Raw genomic sequence first — 17498 nt, 5'->3', positions numbered from 1 at the left:
TTTTTTTAAACAAAAAGTCACAGAAACAAACAACCCTCATGATTAAGTAATCAAGTAAAGTTACCTTAAGAAACTTGGACTTTTGCTCAATACTGGTGTGAATACAACCTGCAGTTGTCATGTGGTTGACAGAGATTTTGCTTCTCCTTCAACCAGAAATTGCTCCTCCAACACCAAGTGTTCCAGTGAGACTGGTCAACTCTAACAGCCACTGCTCTGGCAGAGTGGAGATTTTCCACAATGGCCAGTGGGGAACAGTGTGTGACGACTTGTGGAATCTGAATGACGCTCAGGTGGTTTGTCGACAGCTGGGCTGTGGCAGGGCTGTGGAGGCACCACAAAGGGCACGTTTTGGACAAGGCACTGGACAAATCTGGTTAGATAACCTTCAGTGTTCAGGACGTGAGTCTTCTTTGCAAGACTGTCCACATGGCGGATTAGGGAACCACAACTGTGGTCACTCTGAGGATGCTAGTGTCATCTGTGAAGGTAAGTGTGTTTCCACACAGTAAGCAGACTTCAGTTTGTATTGATCATGAATTACTAGAAATGGCACCTTATATTCTCACACCAACTGGATACCATACAGAATTGACTTTTTTTTTTTTCTTCTTACAACAAAAAGTCACAGAAACAAACAAGCCCAATGATTAAGTAATCAAGTAAAGTTACCTTAAAGAAACTTGGACTTTTGCTCAATACTGGTGTGAATACAACCTGCAGTTGTCATGTGGTTGACAGAGATTTTGCTTCTCCTTCAACCAGAAATTGCTCCTCCAACACCAAGTGTTCCAGTGAGACTGGTCAACTCTAACAGCCGCTGCTCTGGCAGAGTGGAGATTTTCCACAATGGCCAGTGGGGAACAGTGTGTGACGACTTGTGGAATCTGAATGACGCTCAGGTGGTTTGTCGACAGCTGGGCTGTGGCAGGGCTGTGGAGGCACCACAAAGGGCACGTTTTGGACGAGGCACTGGACAAATCTGGTTAGATAACCTTCAGTGTTCAGGACGTGAGTCTTCTTTGCAAGACTGTCCACATGGCGGATTAGGGAACCACAACTGTGGTCACTCTGAGGATGCTAGTGTCATCTGTGAAGGTAAGTGTGTTTCCACACAGTAAGCAGACTTCAGTTGATACTGTTCACTTATAACTAGAAATGGCACCTTATATTCTCACACCAACTGGATACCATACAGAAGGTGACTTTTTTTTTTTTAACAACAAAAAGTCACAGAAACAAACAACCCTAATGATTAAGTAATCAAGTACAGTTACCTTAAAGAAACTTGGACTTTTGCTCAATACTGGTGTGAATACAACCTGCAGTTGTCATGTGGTTGACAGAGATTTTGCTTCTCCTTCAACCAGAAATTGCTCCTCCAACACCAAGTGTTCCAGTGAGACTGGTCAACTCTTACAGCCGCTGCTCTGGCAGAGTGGAGATTTTCCACAATGGCCAGTGGGGAACAGTGTGTGACGACTTGTGGAATTTGAATGACGCTCAGGTGGTTTGTCGACAGCTGGGCTGTGGCAGGGCTGTGGAGGCACCACAAAGGGCACGTTTTGGACGAGGCACTGGACAAATCTGGTTAGATAACCTTCAGTGTTCAGGACGTGAGTCTTCTTTGCAAGACTGTCCACATGGCGGATTAGGGAACCACAACTGTGGTCACTCTGAGGATGCTAGTGTCATCTGTGAAGGTAAGTGTGTTTCCACACAGTAAGCAGACTTCAGTTGATACTGTTCACTTATAACTAGAAATAGCACCTAATATCCTGGCACCAACTGGATACCATAAAGGTGACTTTTTTTTTTTTAACAACAAAAAGTCACAGAAACAAACAACCCTAATGATTAAGTAATCAAGTACAGTTACCTTTAAGAAACTTGGACTTTTGCTCAATACTGGTGTGAATACAACCTGCAGTTGTCATGTGGTTGACAGAGATTTTGCTTCTCCTTCAACCAGAAATTGCTCCTCCAACACCAAGTGTTCCAGTGAGACTGGTCAACTCTTACAGCCGCTGCTCTGGCAGAGTGGAGATTTTCCACAATGGCCAGTGGGGAACAGTGTGTGACGACTTGTGGAATTTGAATGACGCTCAGGTGGTTTGTCGACAGCTGGGCTGTGGCAGGGCTGTGGAGGCACCACAAAGGGCACGTTTTGGACAAGGCACTGGACAAATCTGGTTAGATAACCTTCAGTGTTCAGGACGTGAGTCTTCTTTGCAAGACTGTCCACATGGCGGATTAGGGAACCACAACTGTGGTCACTCTGAGGATGCTAGTGTCATCTGTGAAGGTAAGTGTGTTTCCACACAGTAAGCAGACTTCAGTTTGTATTGATCATGAATTACTAGAAATGGCACCTTATATTCTCACACCAACTGGATACCATACAGAATTGACTTTTTTTCTTCTTACAACAAAAGTCACAGAAACAAACAAGCCCAATGATTAAGTAATCAAGTAAAGTTACCTTAAAGAAACTTGGACTTTTGCTCAATACTGGTGTGAATACAACCTGCAGTTGTCATGTGGTTGACAGAGATTTTGCTTCTCCTTCAACCAGAAATTGCTCCTCCAACACCAAGTGTTCCAGTGAGACTGGTCAACTCTAACAGCCGCTGCTCTGGCAGAGTGGAGATTTTCCACAATGGCCAGTGGGGAACAGTGTGTGACGACTTGTGGAATCTGAATGACGCTCAGGTGGTTTGTCGACAGCTGGGCTGTGGCAGGGCTGTGGAGGCACCACAAAGGGCACGTTTTGGACGAGGCACTGGACAAATCTGGTTAGATAACCTTCAGTGTTCAGGACGTGAGTCTTCTTTGCAAGACTGTCCACATGGCGGATTAGGGAACCACAACTGTCGCCATTCTGAGGATGCTAGTGTCATCTGTGAAGGTAAGTGTGTTTCCACACAGTAAGCAGACTTCAGTTGATACTGTTCACTTATAACTAGAAATAGCACCTAATATCCTGGCACCAACTGGATACCATAAAGTTGACTTTTTTTTTTTTTTTTTTTTTAACAACAAAATGTCACAGAAACAAACAACCCTCATGATTAAGTAATCAAGTAAAGTTACCTTAAAGAAACTTGGACTTTTGCTCAATACTGGTGTGAATACAACCTGCAGTTGTCATGTGGTTGACAGAGATTTTGCTTCTCCTTCAACCAGAAATTGCTCCTCCAACACCAAGTGTTCCAGTGAGACTGGTCAACTCTTACAGCCGCTGCTCTGGCAGAGTGGAGATTTTCCACAATGGCCAGTGGGGAACAGTGTGTGACGACTTGTGGAATTTGAATGACGCTCAGGTGGTTTGTCGACAGCTGGGCTGTGGCAGGGCTGTGGAGGCACCACAAAGGGCACGTTTTGGACAAGGCACTGGACAAATCTGGTTAGATAACCTTCAGTGTTCAGGACGTGAGTCTTCTTTGCAAGACTGTCCACATGGCGGATTAGGGAACCACAACTGTCGCCATTCTGAGGATGCTAGTGTCATCTGTGAAGGTAAGTGTGTTTCCACACAGTAAGCAGACTTCAGTTGATACTGTTCACTTATAACTAGAAATAGCACCTTAATATTCTGGCACCAACTGGATACCATAAATTGACTTTTTTTTTTTTTCTTACAACAAAAAGTCACAGAAACAAACAACCCAATGATTAAGTAATCAAGTAAAGTTACCTTAAAGAAACTTGGACTTTTGCTCAATACTGGTGTGAATACAACCTGCAGTTGTCATGTGGTTGACAGAGATTTTGCTTCTCCTTCAACCAGAAATTGCTCCTCCAACACCAAGTGTTCCAGTGAGACTGGTCAACTCTAACAGCCGCTGCTCTGGCAGAGTGGAGATTTTCCACAATGGCCAGTGGGGAACAGTGTGTGACGACTTGTGGAATCTGAATGACGCTCAGGTGGTTTGTCGACAGCTGGGCTGTGGCAGGGCTGTGGAGGCACCACAAAGGGCACGTTTTGGACGAGGCACTGGACAAATCTGGTTAGATAACCTTCAGTGTTCAGGACGTGAGTCTTCTTTGCAAGACTGTCCACATGGCGGATTAGGGAACCACAACTGTGGTCACTCTGAGGATGCTAGTGTCATCTGTGAAGGTAAGTGTGTTTCCACACAGTAAGCAGACTTCAGTTGATACTGTTCACTTATAACTAGAAATAGCACCTAATATCCTGGCACCAACTGGATACCATAAAGGTGACTTTTTTTTTAACAACAAAAGTCACAGAAACAAACAACCCTAATGATTAAGTAATCAAGTACAGTTACCTTTAAGAAACTTGGACTTTTGCTCAATACTGGTGTGAATACAACCTGCAGTTGTCATGTGGTTGACAGAGATTTTGCTTCTCCTTCAACCAGAAATTGCTCCTCCAACACCAAGTGTTCCAGTGAGACTGGTCAACTCTAACAGCCGCTGCTCTGGCAGAGTGGAGATTTTCCACAATGGCCAGTGGGGAACAGTGTGTGACGACTTGTGGAATTTGAATGACGCTCAGGTGGTTTGTCGACAGCTGGGCTGTGGCAGGGCTGTGGAGGCACCACAAAGGGCACGTTTTGGACAAGGCACTGGACAAATCTGGTTAGATAACCTTCAGTGTTCAGGACGTGAGTCTTCTTTGCAAGACTGTCCACATGGCGGATTAGGGAACCACAACTGTCGCCATTCTGAGGATGCTAGTGTCATCTGTGAAGGTAAGTGTGTTTCCACACAGTAAGCAGACTTCAGTTGATACTGTTCACTTATAACTAGAAATAGCACCTAATATCCTGGCACCAACTGGATACCATAAAGGTGACTTTTTTTTTTTTGAACAACAAAAAGTCACAGAAACAAACAACCCTCATGATTAAGTAATCAAGTAAAGTTACCTTAAAGAAACTTGGACTTTTGCTCAATACTGGTGTGAATACAACCTGCAGTTGTCATGTGGTTGACAGAGATTTTGCTTCTCCTTCAACCAGAAATTGCTCCTCCAACACCAAGTGTTCCAGTGAGACTGGTCAACTCTTACAGCCTGCTCTGGCAGAGTGGAGATTTTCCACAATGGCCAGTGGGGAACAGTGTGTGACGACTTGTGGAATTTGAATGACGCTCAGGTGGTTTGTCGACAGCTGGGCTGTGGCAGGGCTGTGGAGGCACCACAAAGGGCACGTTTTGGACAAGGCACTGGACAAATCTGGTTAGATAACCTTCAGTGTTCAGGACGTGAGTCTTCTTTGCAAGACTGTCCACATGGCGGATTAGGGAACCACAACTGTCGCCATTCTGAGGATGCTAGTGTCATCTGTGAAGGTAAGTGTGTTTCCACACAGTAAGCAGACTTCAGTTGATACTGTTCACTTATAACTAGAAATAGCACCTAATATCCTGGCACCAACTGGATACCATAAAGTTGACTTTTTTTTTTTTTTTTTTTAACAACAAAAAGTCACAGAAACAAACAACCCTAATGATTAAGTAATCAAGTAAAGTTACCTTAAAGAAACTTGGACTTTTGCTCAATACTGGTGTGAATACAACCTGCAGTTGTCATGTGGTTGACAGAGATTTTGCTTCTCCTTCAACCAGAAATTGCTCCTCCAACACCAAGTGTTCCAGTGAGACTGGTCAACTCTAACAGCCGCTGCTCTGGCAGAGTGGAGATTTTCCACAATGGCCAGTGGGGAACAGTGTGTGACGACTTGTGGAATCTGAATGACGCTCAGGTGGTTTGTCGACAGCTGGGCTGTGGCAGAGGCACCACAAAGGGCACGTTTTGGACGAGGCACTGGACAAATCTGGTTAGATAACCTTCAGTGTTCAGGACGTGAGTCTTCTTTGCAAGACTGTCCACATGGCGGATTAGGGAACCACAACTGTGGTCACTCTGAGGATGCTAGTGTCATCTGTGAAGGTAAGTGTGTTTCCACACAGTAAGCAGACTTCAGTTGATACTGTTCACTTATAACTAGAAATAGCACCTAATATCCTGGCACCAACTGGATACCATAAAGGTGACTTTTTTTTTTTAACAACAAAAAGTCACAGAAACAAACAACCCTCATGATTAAGTAATCAAGTACAGTTACCTTTAAGAAACTTGGACTTTTGCTCAATACTGGTGTGAATACAACCTGCAGTTGTCATGTGGTTGACAGAGATTTTGCTTCTCCTTCAACCAGAAATTGCTCCTCCAACACCAAGTGTTCCAGTGAGACTGGTCAACTCTTACAGCCGCTGCTCTGGCAGAGTGGAGATTTTCCACAATGGCCAGTGGGGAACAGTGTGTGACGACTTGTGGAATTTGAATGACGCTCAGGTGGTTTGTCGACAGCTGGGCTGTGGCAGGGCTGTGGAGGCACCACAAAGGGCACGTTTTGGACAAGGCACTGGACAAATCTGGTTAGATAACCTTCAGTGTTCAGGACGTGAGTCTTCTTTGCAAGACTGTCCACATGGCGGATTAGGAACCACAACTGTGGTCACTCTGAGGATGCTAGTGTCATCTGTGAAGGTAAGTGTGTTTCCACACAGTAAGCAGACTTCAGTTGATACTGTTCACTTATAACTAGAAATAGCACCTAATATCCTGGCACCAACTGGATACCATAAATTGACTTTTTTTTTAACAACAAAAAGTCACAGAAACAAACAACCCTAATGATTAAGTAATCAAGTACAGTTACCTTAAGAAACTTGGACTTTTGCTCAATACTGGTGTGAATACAACCTGCAGTTGTCATGTGGTTGACAGAGATTTTGCTTCTCCTTCAACCAGAAATTGCTCCTCCAACACCAAGTGTTCCAGTGAGACTGGTCAACTCTTACAGCCGCTGCTCTGGCAGAGTGGAGATTTTCCACAATGGCCAGTGGGGAACAGTGTGTGACGACTTGTGGAATTTGAATGACGCTCAGGTGGTTTGTCGACAGCTGGGCTGTGGCAGGGCTGTGGAGGCACCACAAAGGGCACGTTTTGGACAAGGCACTGGACAAATCTGGTTAGATAACCTTCAGTGTTCAGGACGTGAGTCTTCTTTGCAAGACTGTCCACATGGCGGATTAGGGAACCACAACTGTGGTCACTCTGAGGATGCTAGTGTCATCTGTGAAGGTAAGTGTGTTTCCACACAGTAAGCAGACTTCAGTTTGTATTGATCATGAATTACTAGAAATGGCACCTTATATTCTCACACCAACTGGATACCATACAGAATTGACTTTTTTTTTTTTATTCTTACAACAAAAAGTCACAGAAAAAAAAAATCCCAATTATTAAGTAATAAAGTAAAGTTACCTTAAAGAAACTTGGACTTTTGCTCAATACTGGTGTGAATACAACCTGCAGTTGTCATGTGGTTGACAGAGATTTTGCTTCTCCTTCAACCAGAAATTGCTCCTCCAACACCAAGTGTTCCAGTGAGACTGGTCAACTCTAACAGCCGCTGCTCTGGCAGAGTGGAGATTTTCCACAATGGCCAGTGGGGAACAGTGTGTGACGACTTGTGGAATCTGAATGACGCTCAGGTGGTTTGTCGACAGCTGGGCTGTGGCAGGGCTGTGGAGGCACCACAAAGGGCACGTTTTGGACGAGGCACTGGACAAATCTGGTTAGATAACCTTCAGTGTTCAGGACGTGAGTCTTCTTTGCAAGACTGTCCACATGGCGGATTAGGGAACCACAACTGTCGCCATTCTGAGGATGCTAGTGTCATCTGTGAAGGTAAGTGTGTTTCCACACAGTAAGCAGACTTCAGTTGATACTGTTCACTTATAACTAGAAATAGCACCTAATATCCTGGCACCAACTGGATACCATACAGAATTGACTTTTTTTTTTTTTCTTCTTACAACAAAAAGTCACAGAAACAAACAACCCTCATGATTAAGTAATCAAGTAAAGTTACCTTAAAGAAACTTGGACTTTTGCTCAATACTGGTGTGAATACAACCTGCAGTTGTCATGTGGTTGACAGAGATTTTGCTTCTCCTTCAACCAGAAATTGCTCCTCCAACACCAAGTGTTCCAGTGAGACTGGTCAACTCTTACAGCCGCTGCTCTGGCAGAGTGGAGATTTTCCACAATGGCCAGTGGGGAACAGTGTGTGACGACTTGTGGAATTTGAATGACGCTCAGGTGGTTTGTCGACAGCTGGGCTGTGGCAGGGCTGTGGAGGCACCACAAAGGGCACGTTTTGGACAAGGCACTGGACAAATCTGGTTAGATAACCTTCAGTGTTCAGGACGTGAGTCTTCTTTGCAAGACTGTCCACATGGCGGATTAGGGAACCACAACTGTCGCCATTCTGAGGATGCTAGTGTCATCTGTGAAGGTAAGTGTGTTTCCACACAGTAAGCAGACTTCAGTTGATACTGTTCACTTATAACTAGAAATGGCACCTTATATTCTCACACCAACTGGATACCATACAGAATTGACTTTTTTTTTTTTCTTCTTACAACAAAAAGTCACAGAAACAAACAAGCCCAATGATTAAGTAATCAAGTAAAGTTACCTTAAAGAAACTTGGACTTTTGCTCAATACTGGTGTGAATACAACCTGCAGTTGTCATGTGGTTGACAGAGATTTTGCTTCTCCTTCAACCAGAAATTGCTCCTCCAACACCAAGTGTTCCAGTGAGACTGGTCAACTCTAACAGCCGCTGCTCTGGCAGAGTGGAGATTTTCCACAATGGCCAGTGGGGAACAGTGTGTGACGACTTGTGGAATCTGAATGACGCTCAGGTGGTTTGTCGACAGCTGGGCTGTGGCAGGGCTGTGGAGGCACCACAAAGGGCACGTTTTGGACGAGGCACTGGACAAATCTGGTTAGATAACCTTCAGTGTTCAGGACGTGAGTCTTCTTTGCAAGACTGTCCACATGGCGGATTAGGGAACCACAACTGTGGTCACTCTGAGGATGCTAGTGTCATCTGTGAAGGTAAGTGTGTTTCCACACAGTAAGCAGACTTCAGTTGATACTGTTCACTTATAACTAGAAATAGCACCTAATATCCTGGCACCAACTGGATACCATAAAGGTGACTTTTTTTTTTTTTAACAACAAAAAGTCACAGAAACAAACAACCCTAATGATTAAGTAATCAAGTACAGTTACCTTTAAGAAACTTGGACTTTTGCTCAATACTGGTGTGAATACAACCTGCAGTTGTCATGTGGTTGACAGAGATTTTGCTTCTCCTTCAACCAGAAATTGCTCCTCCAACACCAAGTGTTCCAGTGAGACTGGTCAACTCTTACAGCCGCTGCTCTGGCAGAGTGGAGATTTTCCACAATGGCCAGTGGGGAACAGTGTGTGACGACTTGTGGAATTTGAATGACGCTCAGGTGGTTTGTCGACAGCTGGGCTGTGGCAGGGCTGTGGAGGCACCACAAAGGGCACGTTTTGGACGAGGCACTGGACAAATCTGGTTAGATAACCTTCAGTGTTCAGGACGTGAGTCTTCTTTGCAAGACTGTCCACATGGCGGATTAGGGAACCACAACTGTCGCCATTCTGAGGATGCTAGTGTCATCTGTGAAGGTAAGTGTGTTTCCACACAGTAAGCAGACTTCAGTTGATACTGTTCACTTATAACTAGAAATAGCACCTAATATCCTGGCACCAACTGGATACCATAAAGGTGACTTTTTTTTTTTTTTTTTTTTTTTTAACAACAAAAAGTCACAGAAACAAACAACCCTCATGATTAAGTAATCAAGTAAAGTTACCTTAAAGAAACTTGGACTTTTGCTCAATACTGGTGTGAATACAACCTGCAGTTGTCATGTGGTTGACAGAGATTTTGCTTCTCCTTCAACCAGAAATTGCTCCTCCAACACCAAGTGTTCCAGTGAGACTGGTCAACTCTTACAGCCGCTGCTCTGGCAGAGTGGAGATTTTCCACAATGGCCAGTGGGGAACAGTGTGTGACGACTTGTGGAATTTGAATGACGCTCAGGTGGTTTGTCGACAGCTGGGCTGTGGCAGGGCTGTGGAGGCACCACAAAGGGCACGTTTTGGACAAGGCACTGGACAAATCTGGTTAGATAACCTTCAGTGTTCAGGACGTGAGTCTTCTTTGCAAGACTGTCCACATGGCGGATTAGGGAACCACAACTGTCGCCATTCTGAGGATGCTAGTGTCATCTGTGAAGGTAAGTGTGTTTCAACACAGTAAGCAGACTTCAGTTGATACTGTTCACTTATAACTAGAAATAGCACCTAATATCCTGGCACCAACTGGATACCATAAAGTTGACTTTTTTTTTTTTTAACAATAAAAAGTCACAGAAACAAACAACCCTCATGATTAAGTAATCAAGTAAAGTTACCTTAAAGAAACTTGGACTTTTGCTCAATACTGGTGTGAATACAACCTGCAGTTGTCATGTGGTTGACAGAGATTTTGCTTCTCCTTCAACCAGAAATTGCTCCTCCAACACCAAGTGTTCCAGTGAGACTGGTCAACTCTAACAGCCGCTGCTCTGGCAGAGTGGAGATTTTCCACAATGGCCAGTGGGGAACAGTGTGTGACGACTTGTGGAATCTGAATGACGCTCAGGTGGTTTGTCGACAGCTGGGCTGTGGCAGGGCTGTGGAGGCACCACAAAGGGCACGTTTTGGACAAGGCACTGGACAAATCTGGTTAGATAACCTTCAGTGTTCAGGACGTGAGTCTTCTTTGCAAGACTGTCCACATGGCGGATTAGGGAACCACAACTGTCGCCATTCTGAGGATGCTAGTGTCATCTGTGAAGGTAAGTGTGTTTCCACACAGTAAGCAGACTTCAGTTTGTATTGATCATGAATTACTAGAAATGGCACCTTATATTCTCACACCAACTGGATACCATACAGAATTGACTTTTTTTTTCTTCTTACAACAAAAGTCACAGAAACAAACAACCCTCATGATTAAGTAATCAAGTAAAGTTACCTTAAAGAAACTTGGACTTTTGCTCAATACTGGTGTGAATACAACCTGCAGTTGTCATGTGGTTGACAGAGATTTTGCTTCTCCTTCAACCAGAAATTGCTCTTCCAACACCAAGTGTTCCAGTGAGACTGGTCAACTCTAACAGCCGCTGCTCTGGCAGAGTGGAGATTTTCCACAATGGCCAGTGGGGAACAGTGTGTGACGACTTGTGGAATCTGAATGACGCTCAGGTGGTTTGTCGACAGCTGGGCTGTGGCAGGGCTGTGGAGGCACCACAAAGGGCACGTTTTGGACAAGGCACTGGACAAATCTGGTTAGATAACCTTCAGTGTTCAGGACGTGAGTCTTCTTTGCAAGACTGTCCACATGGCGGATTAGGGAACCACAACTGTCGCCATTCTGAGGATGCTAGTGTCATCTGTGAAGGTAAGTGTGTTTCCACACAGTAAGCAGACTTCAGTTGATACTGTTCACTTATAACTAGAAATAGCACCTAATATCCTGGCACCAACTGGATACCATAAAGGTGACTTTTTTTTTTTTTTTTTTTTTTTAACAACAAAAAGTCACAGAAACAAACAACCCTCATGATTAAGTAATCAAGTAAAGTTACCTTAAAGAAACTTGGACTTTTGCTCAATACTGGTGTGAATACAACCTGCAGTTGTCATGTGGTTGACAGAGATTTTGCTTCTCCTTCAACCAGAAATTGCTCCTCCAACACCAAGTGTTCCAGTGAGACTGGTCAACTCTAACAGCCGCTGCTCTGGCAGAGTGGAGATCTTCCACAATGGCCAGTGGGGAACAGTGTGTGACGACTTGTGGAATCTGAATGACGCTCAGGTGGTTTGTCGACAGCTGGGCTGTGGCAGGGCTGTGGAGGCACCACAAAGGGCACGTTTTGGACGAGGCACTGGACAAATCTGGTTAGATAACCTTCAGTGTTCAGGACGTGAGTCTTCTTTGCAAGACTGTCCACATGGCGGATTAGGGAACCACAACTGTGGTCACTCTGAGGATGCTAGTGTCATCTGTGAAGGTAAGTGTGTTTCCACACAGTAAGCAGACTTCAGTTTGTATTGATCATGAATTACTAGAAATGGCACCTATATTCTCACACCAACTGGATACCATACAGAATTGACTTTTTTTTTTTTCTTCTTACAACAAAAAGTCACAGAAACAAACAAGCCCAATGATTAAGTAATCAAGTAAAGTTACCTTAAAGAAACTTGGACTTTTGCTCAATACTGGTGTGAATACAACCTGCAGTTGTCATGTGGTTGACAGAGATTTTGCTTCTCCTTCAACCAGAAATTGCTCCTCCAACACCAAGTGTTCCAGTGAGACTGGTCAACTCTAACAGCCGCTGCTCTGGCAGAGTGGAGATTTTCCACAATGGCCAGTGGGGAACAGTGTGTGACGACTTGTGGAATTTGAATGACGCTCAGGTGGTTTGTCGACAGCTGGGCTGTGGCAGGGCTGTGGAGGCACCACAAAGGGCACGTTTTGGACAAGGCACTGGACAAATCTGGTTAGATAACCTTCAGTGTTCAGGACGTGAGTCTTCTTTGCAAGACTGTCCACATGGCGGATTAGGGAACCACAACTGTCGCCATTCTGAGGATGCTAGTGTCATCTGTGAAGGTAAGTGTGTTTCCACACAGTAAGCAGACTTCAGTTGATACTGTTCACTTATAACTAGAAATAGCACCTAATATCCTGGCACCAACTGGATATACCATAAAGGTGAATTTTTTTTTTTTTAACAACAAAAAGTCACAGAAACAAACAACCCTCATGATTAAGTAATCAAGTAAAGTTACCTTAAAGAAACTTGGACTTTTGCTCAATACTGGTGTGAATACAACCTGCAGTTGTCATGTGGTTGACAGAGATTTTGCTTCTCCTTCAACCAGAAATTGCTCCTCCAACACCAAGTGTTCCAGTGAGACTAGTCAACTCTTACAGCCGCTGCTCTGGCAGAGTGGAGATTTTCCACAATGGCCAGTGGGGAACAGTGTGTGACGACTTGTGGAATCTGAATGACGCTCAGGTGGTTTGTCGACAGCTGGGCTGTGGCAGGGCTGTGGAGGCACCACAAAGGGCACGTTTTGGACAAGGCACTGGACAAATCTGGTTAGATAACCTTCAGTGTTCAGGACGTGAGTCTTCTTTGCAAGACTGTCCACATGGCGGATTAGGGAACCACAACTGTGGTCACTCTGAGGATGCTAGTGTCATCTGTGAAGGTAAGTGTGTTTCCACACAGTAAGCAGACTTCAGTTGATACTGTTCACTTATAACTAGAAATAGCACCTAATATCCTGGCACCAACTGGATACCATAAAGGTGACTTTTTTTTTAACAACAAAAGTCACAGAAACAAACAACCCTCATGATTAAGTAATCAAGTAAAGTTACCTTAAAGAAACTTGGACTTTTGCTCAATACTGGTGTGAATACAACCTGCAGTTGTCATGTGGTTGACAGAGATTTTGCTTCTCCTTCAACCAGAAATTGCTCCTCCAACACCAAGTGTTCCAGTGAGACTGGTCAACTCTAACAGCCGCTGCTCTGGCAGAGTGGAGATTTTCCACAATGGCCAGTGGGGAACAGTGTGTGACGACTTGTGGAATCTGAATGACGCTCAGGTGGTTTGTCGACAGCTGGGCTGTGGCAGGGCTGTGGAGGCACCACAAAGGGCACGTTTTGGACAAGGCACTGGACAAATCTGGTTAGATAACCTTCAGTGTTCAGGACGTGAGTCTTCTTTGCAAGACTGTCCACATGGCGGATTAGGGAACCACAACTGTCGCCATTCTGAGGATGCTAGTGTCATCTGTGAAGGTAAGTGTGTTTCCACACAGTAAGCAGACTTCAGTTGATACTGTTCACTTATAACTAGAAATAGCACCTAATATCCTGGCACCAACTGGATACCATAAAGGTGACTTTTTTTTTTCTTCTTACAACAAAAAGTCACAGAAACAAACAACCCTAATGATTAAGTAATCAAGTACAGTTACCTTCAAGAAACTTGGACTTTTGCTCAATACTGGTGTGAATACAACCTGCAGTTGTCATGTGGTTGACAGAGATTTTGCTTCTCCTTCAACCAGAAATTGCTCCTCCAACACCAAGTGTTCCAGTGAGACTGGTCAACTCTTACAGCCGCTGCTCTGGCAGAGTGGAGATCTTCCACAATGGCCAGTGGGGAACAGTGTGTGACGACTTGTGGAATTTGAATGACGCTCAGGTGGTTTGTCGACAGCTGGGCTGTGGCAGGGCTGTGGAGGCACCACAAAGGGCACGTTTTGGACAAGGCACTGGACAAATCTGGTTAGATAACCTTCAGTGTTCAGGACGTGAGTCTTCTTTGCAAGACTGTCCACATGGCGGATTAGGGAACCACAACTGTCGCCATTCTGAGGATGCTAGTGTCATCTGTGAAGGTAAGTGTGTTTCCACACAGTAAGCAGACTTCAGTTTGTATTGATCATGAATTACTAGAAATAGCACCTAATATCCTGGCACCAACTGGATACCATACAGAATTGACTTTTTTTTTTTTCTTCTTACAACAAAAAGTCACAGAAACAAACAAGCCCAATGATTAAGTAATCAAGTAAAGTTACCTTAAAGAAACTTGGACTTTTGCTCAATACTGGTGTGAATACAACCTGCAGTTGTCATGTGGTTGACAGAGATTTTGCTTCTCCTTCAACCAGAAATTGCTCCTCCAACACCAAGTGTTCCAGTGAGACTGGTCAACTCTAACAGCCGCTGCTCTGGCAGAGTGGAGATTTTCCACAATGGCCAGTGGGGAACAGTGTGTGACGACTTGTGGAATCTGAATGACGCTCAGGTGGTTTGTCGACAGCTGGGCTGTGGCAGGGCTGTGGAGGCACCACAAAGGGCACGTTTTGGACAAGGCACTGGACAAATCTGGTTAGATAACCTTCAGTGTTCAGGACGTGAGTCTTCTTTGCAAGACTGTCCACATGGCGGATTAGGGAACCACAACTGTCGCCATTCTGAGGATGCTAGTGTCATCTGTGAAGGTAAGTGTGTTTCCACACAGTAAGCAGACTTCAGTTGATACTGTTCACTTATAACTAGAAATAGCACCTAATATCCTGGCACCAACTGGATACCATAAAGTTGACTTTTTCTTTTTTTTTTTTTTTTTAAAAACAAAAATTCACAGAAACAAACAACCCTCATGATTAAGTAATCAAGTAAAGTTACCTTAAAGAAACTTGGACTTTTGCTCAATACTGGTGTGAATACAACCTGCAGTTGTCATGTGGTTGACAGAGATTTTGCTTCTCCTTCAACCAGAAATTGCTCCTCCAACACCAAGTGTTCCAGTGAGACTAGTCAACTCTAACAGCCGCTGCTCTGGCAGAGTGGAGATTTTCCACAATGGCCAGTGGGGAACGGTGTGTGACGACTTCTGGAATTTGAATGACGCTCAGGTGGTTTGTCGACAGCTGGGCTGTGGCAGGGCTGTGGAGGCACCACAAAGGGCACGTTTTGGACAAGGCACTGGACAAATCTGGTTAGATAACCTTCAGTGTTCAGGACGTGAGTCTTCTTTGCAAGACTGTCCACATGGCGGATTAGGGAACCACAACTGTCGCCATTCTGAGGATGCTAGTGTCATCTGTGAAGGTAAGTGTGTTTCCACACAGTAAGCAGACTTCAGTTTGTGTTGTTCTCTTATAACTAGAAATGGCACCTTGTATCTTGGCACCAACTGGATACCATAAAGTTGCCTTTTTTTGTATAACAGAAGTCACAAAAAGTCATAGCAGAACAAGCCCAATGAAGAAAGTGATGTTTACCTCGACACTGGTGTGAATACAACCTGCAGCTTTTATGTGGTTTAACAGAGATTTTGCTTTTCCCTCAACCAGAAATTGCTATGACAACCATACCTACTCTACCTCCACAAGGTCCTCCAGTGTGACCAATTTCACTGGAGGACTTGGTGATGTTGGGGTAGGTAGAGTTGTTCTGGTAATTTCTGGTTGAAGTGAAAGCAAAATCTCTATCAAACATGTGTCAGCTGCAGATCGCAAATTATATAATACAGAACTTACGGAGCAGAAGTCAAATTTCTTCAAGGTAACTGTACTTGGTCATATTAGTATTGACCTCACTTTTTACTGTGACTTTTTGTTATCAAAAAAAAAAAAAGAATAAAAAAAAAATAAAACAGTATGGTATCCAGTTCGTGTCAGTATAACACTGAAGGTCACCTAACCAATCACCTGTGAGTACAAAATACAATCTGGTATCTGAGCTGATGTCTCAACATTGTGTGTGAACAGTATGGATTTTATAAACATGTTTTCTTCTCCTTTCATTTTGATCTTTAGGGATGGACTGACATCATAATGGAGTGAGCTGATAAACACTGATAAGTGATTATTTTGATTTTTGTTTTTCCTTGAATGATTTACTAATTCACTTTAATCATTCTTTAGTGTAATTTCTCATACTTTACCTTTGTACTTTTGTGTAATATAATCATAGCAATGAATATTTGAGTATTAATACAAATGATGAAATGCAAATAAGTGGGTTTGTACAATTGTGATTGTTCTAAATAAATCTTTTCTGTTTTATATTCAGTCAGTGACATGGAAAAAATAAAGCCTCACTAAGTAATAAAAATGTAATTATATATATATATATATATATATATACATATATATATATATATATATATATATATATATATATATATATATATTATATATCAGGACATTTGTGTTAAACAATTTATGAGACCGTGAAAGCATCACTGATTTAGTTTTTGTTGCCCTTTTTAGCCCTCATGCCATCCAAGATTCCCTCTTTCTAACAGAACATTGTCTTTGGGTGTATATTAATAGATGTACTGCATGCTTTGATAAGACATGGATCAGGTTAACTGGAGAAGAATACAGATATGTAACCTTGTTGATTTAAACATTCATGTAGCCTCACAATAGAGAGGTGTTTGGTGATTGTTATCCAACATGTTGACATTATGTGCATGTTTTATGAGCCATGTCAAAGCCTAAAAGTCCAATTAACATTGCCTTGTGAAGGACAATAAAGGTTTTTTTTCTGATCTACACAAAAAGGTGTTTGGTGTTAACTTGTACTTAAAGCTTCATTATTTGTTTGTTTGGCCACTTATAAGCAGGAGAACTTTAAAAGAGCACAACATTTGCATACTTACTTACACATAGCAGACACAAAGAAACATTTTTAAATGACTCCCTCCCTTTTCTTTTTGTATATAGAAATATATTCTGAAAACAAGTTCATTACATTGGGATAGGAAAAAGAAGGCAGAAATGTTGTGGTCATCATTCCAGGTAACTTTTTACTTCATTGCAGACAAATGTAATATGATAACAGTAAGACATTACTTTGTTACTCAGTTAATTTGTAACATGTTAGCCCCAACACTGCTCATAAAATGCACTGACTTCAGCAATACTGAATCTCACTCCAAACTAAACTGTAAAGTTGGAAGCCCAGGTAATGTT

The 17498-nt window shown here is 43.2% G+C and overlaps 1 protein-coding gene across 1 annotated transcript in view; it reads left to right on the top strand.

The window, feature by feature from the left end:
- Nucleotides 1-17498, top strand: part of LOC125888953 (deleted in malignant brain tumors 1 protein-like) — a 32616-nt gene that overhangs the window by 1099 nt on the left and 14019 nt on the right. Inside the window, 27 exon segments of the mRNA XM_049576607.1 lie at nt 157-489; nt 766-1098; nt 1371-1703; nt 1973-2324; nt 2598-2914; nt 3187-3538; nt 3813-4142; nt 4411-4721; nt 5044-5326; nt 5621-5761; nt 5763-5923; nt 6192-6437; nt 6788-7120; nt 7397-7729; nt 8007-8343; nt 8638-8954; nt 9219-9551; nt 9833-10184; nt 10458-10772; nt 11063-11373; nt 11654-11986; nt 12262-12594; nt 12867-13199; nt 13465-13816; nt 14092-14421; nt 14701-15011; nt 15292-15624. Of these exon segments, the coding sequence (XP_049432564.1) occupies nt 157-489; nt 766-1098; nt 1371-1703; nt 1973-2324; nt 2598-2914; nt 3187-3538; nt 3813-4142; nt 4411-4721; nt 5044-5326; nt 5621-5761; nt 5763-5923; nt 6192-6437; nt 6788-7120; nt 7397-7729; nt 8007-8343; nt 8638-8954; nt 9219-9551; nt 9833-10184; nt 10458-10772; nt 11063-11373; nt 11654-11986; nt 12262-12594; nt 12867-13199; nt 13465-13816; nt 14092-14421; nt 14701-15011; nt 15292-15624 (8448 nt within the window).

The sequence above is a fragment of the Epinephelus fuscoguttatus genome, linkage group LG1 (genome assembly GCF_011397635.1).
Source record: "Epinephelus fuscoguttatus linkage group LG1, E.fuscoguttatus.final_Chr_v1".
Taxonomy (NCBI): domain Eukaryota; kingdom Metazoa; phylum Chordata; class Actinopteri; order Perciformes; family Serranidae; genus Epinephelus; species Epinephelus fuscoguttatus.
Note: the sequence above shows the minus strand (reverse complement) of the source record. Positions and strands in the feature narration are given on the sequence as shown.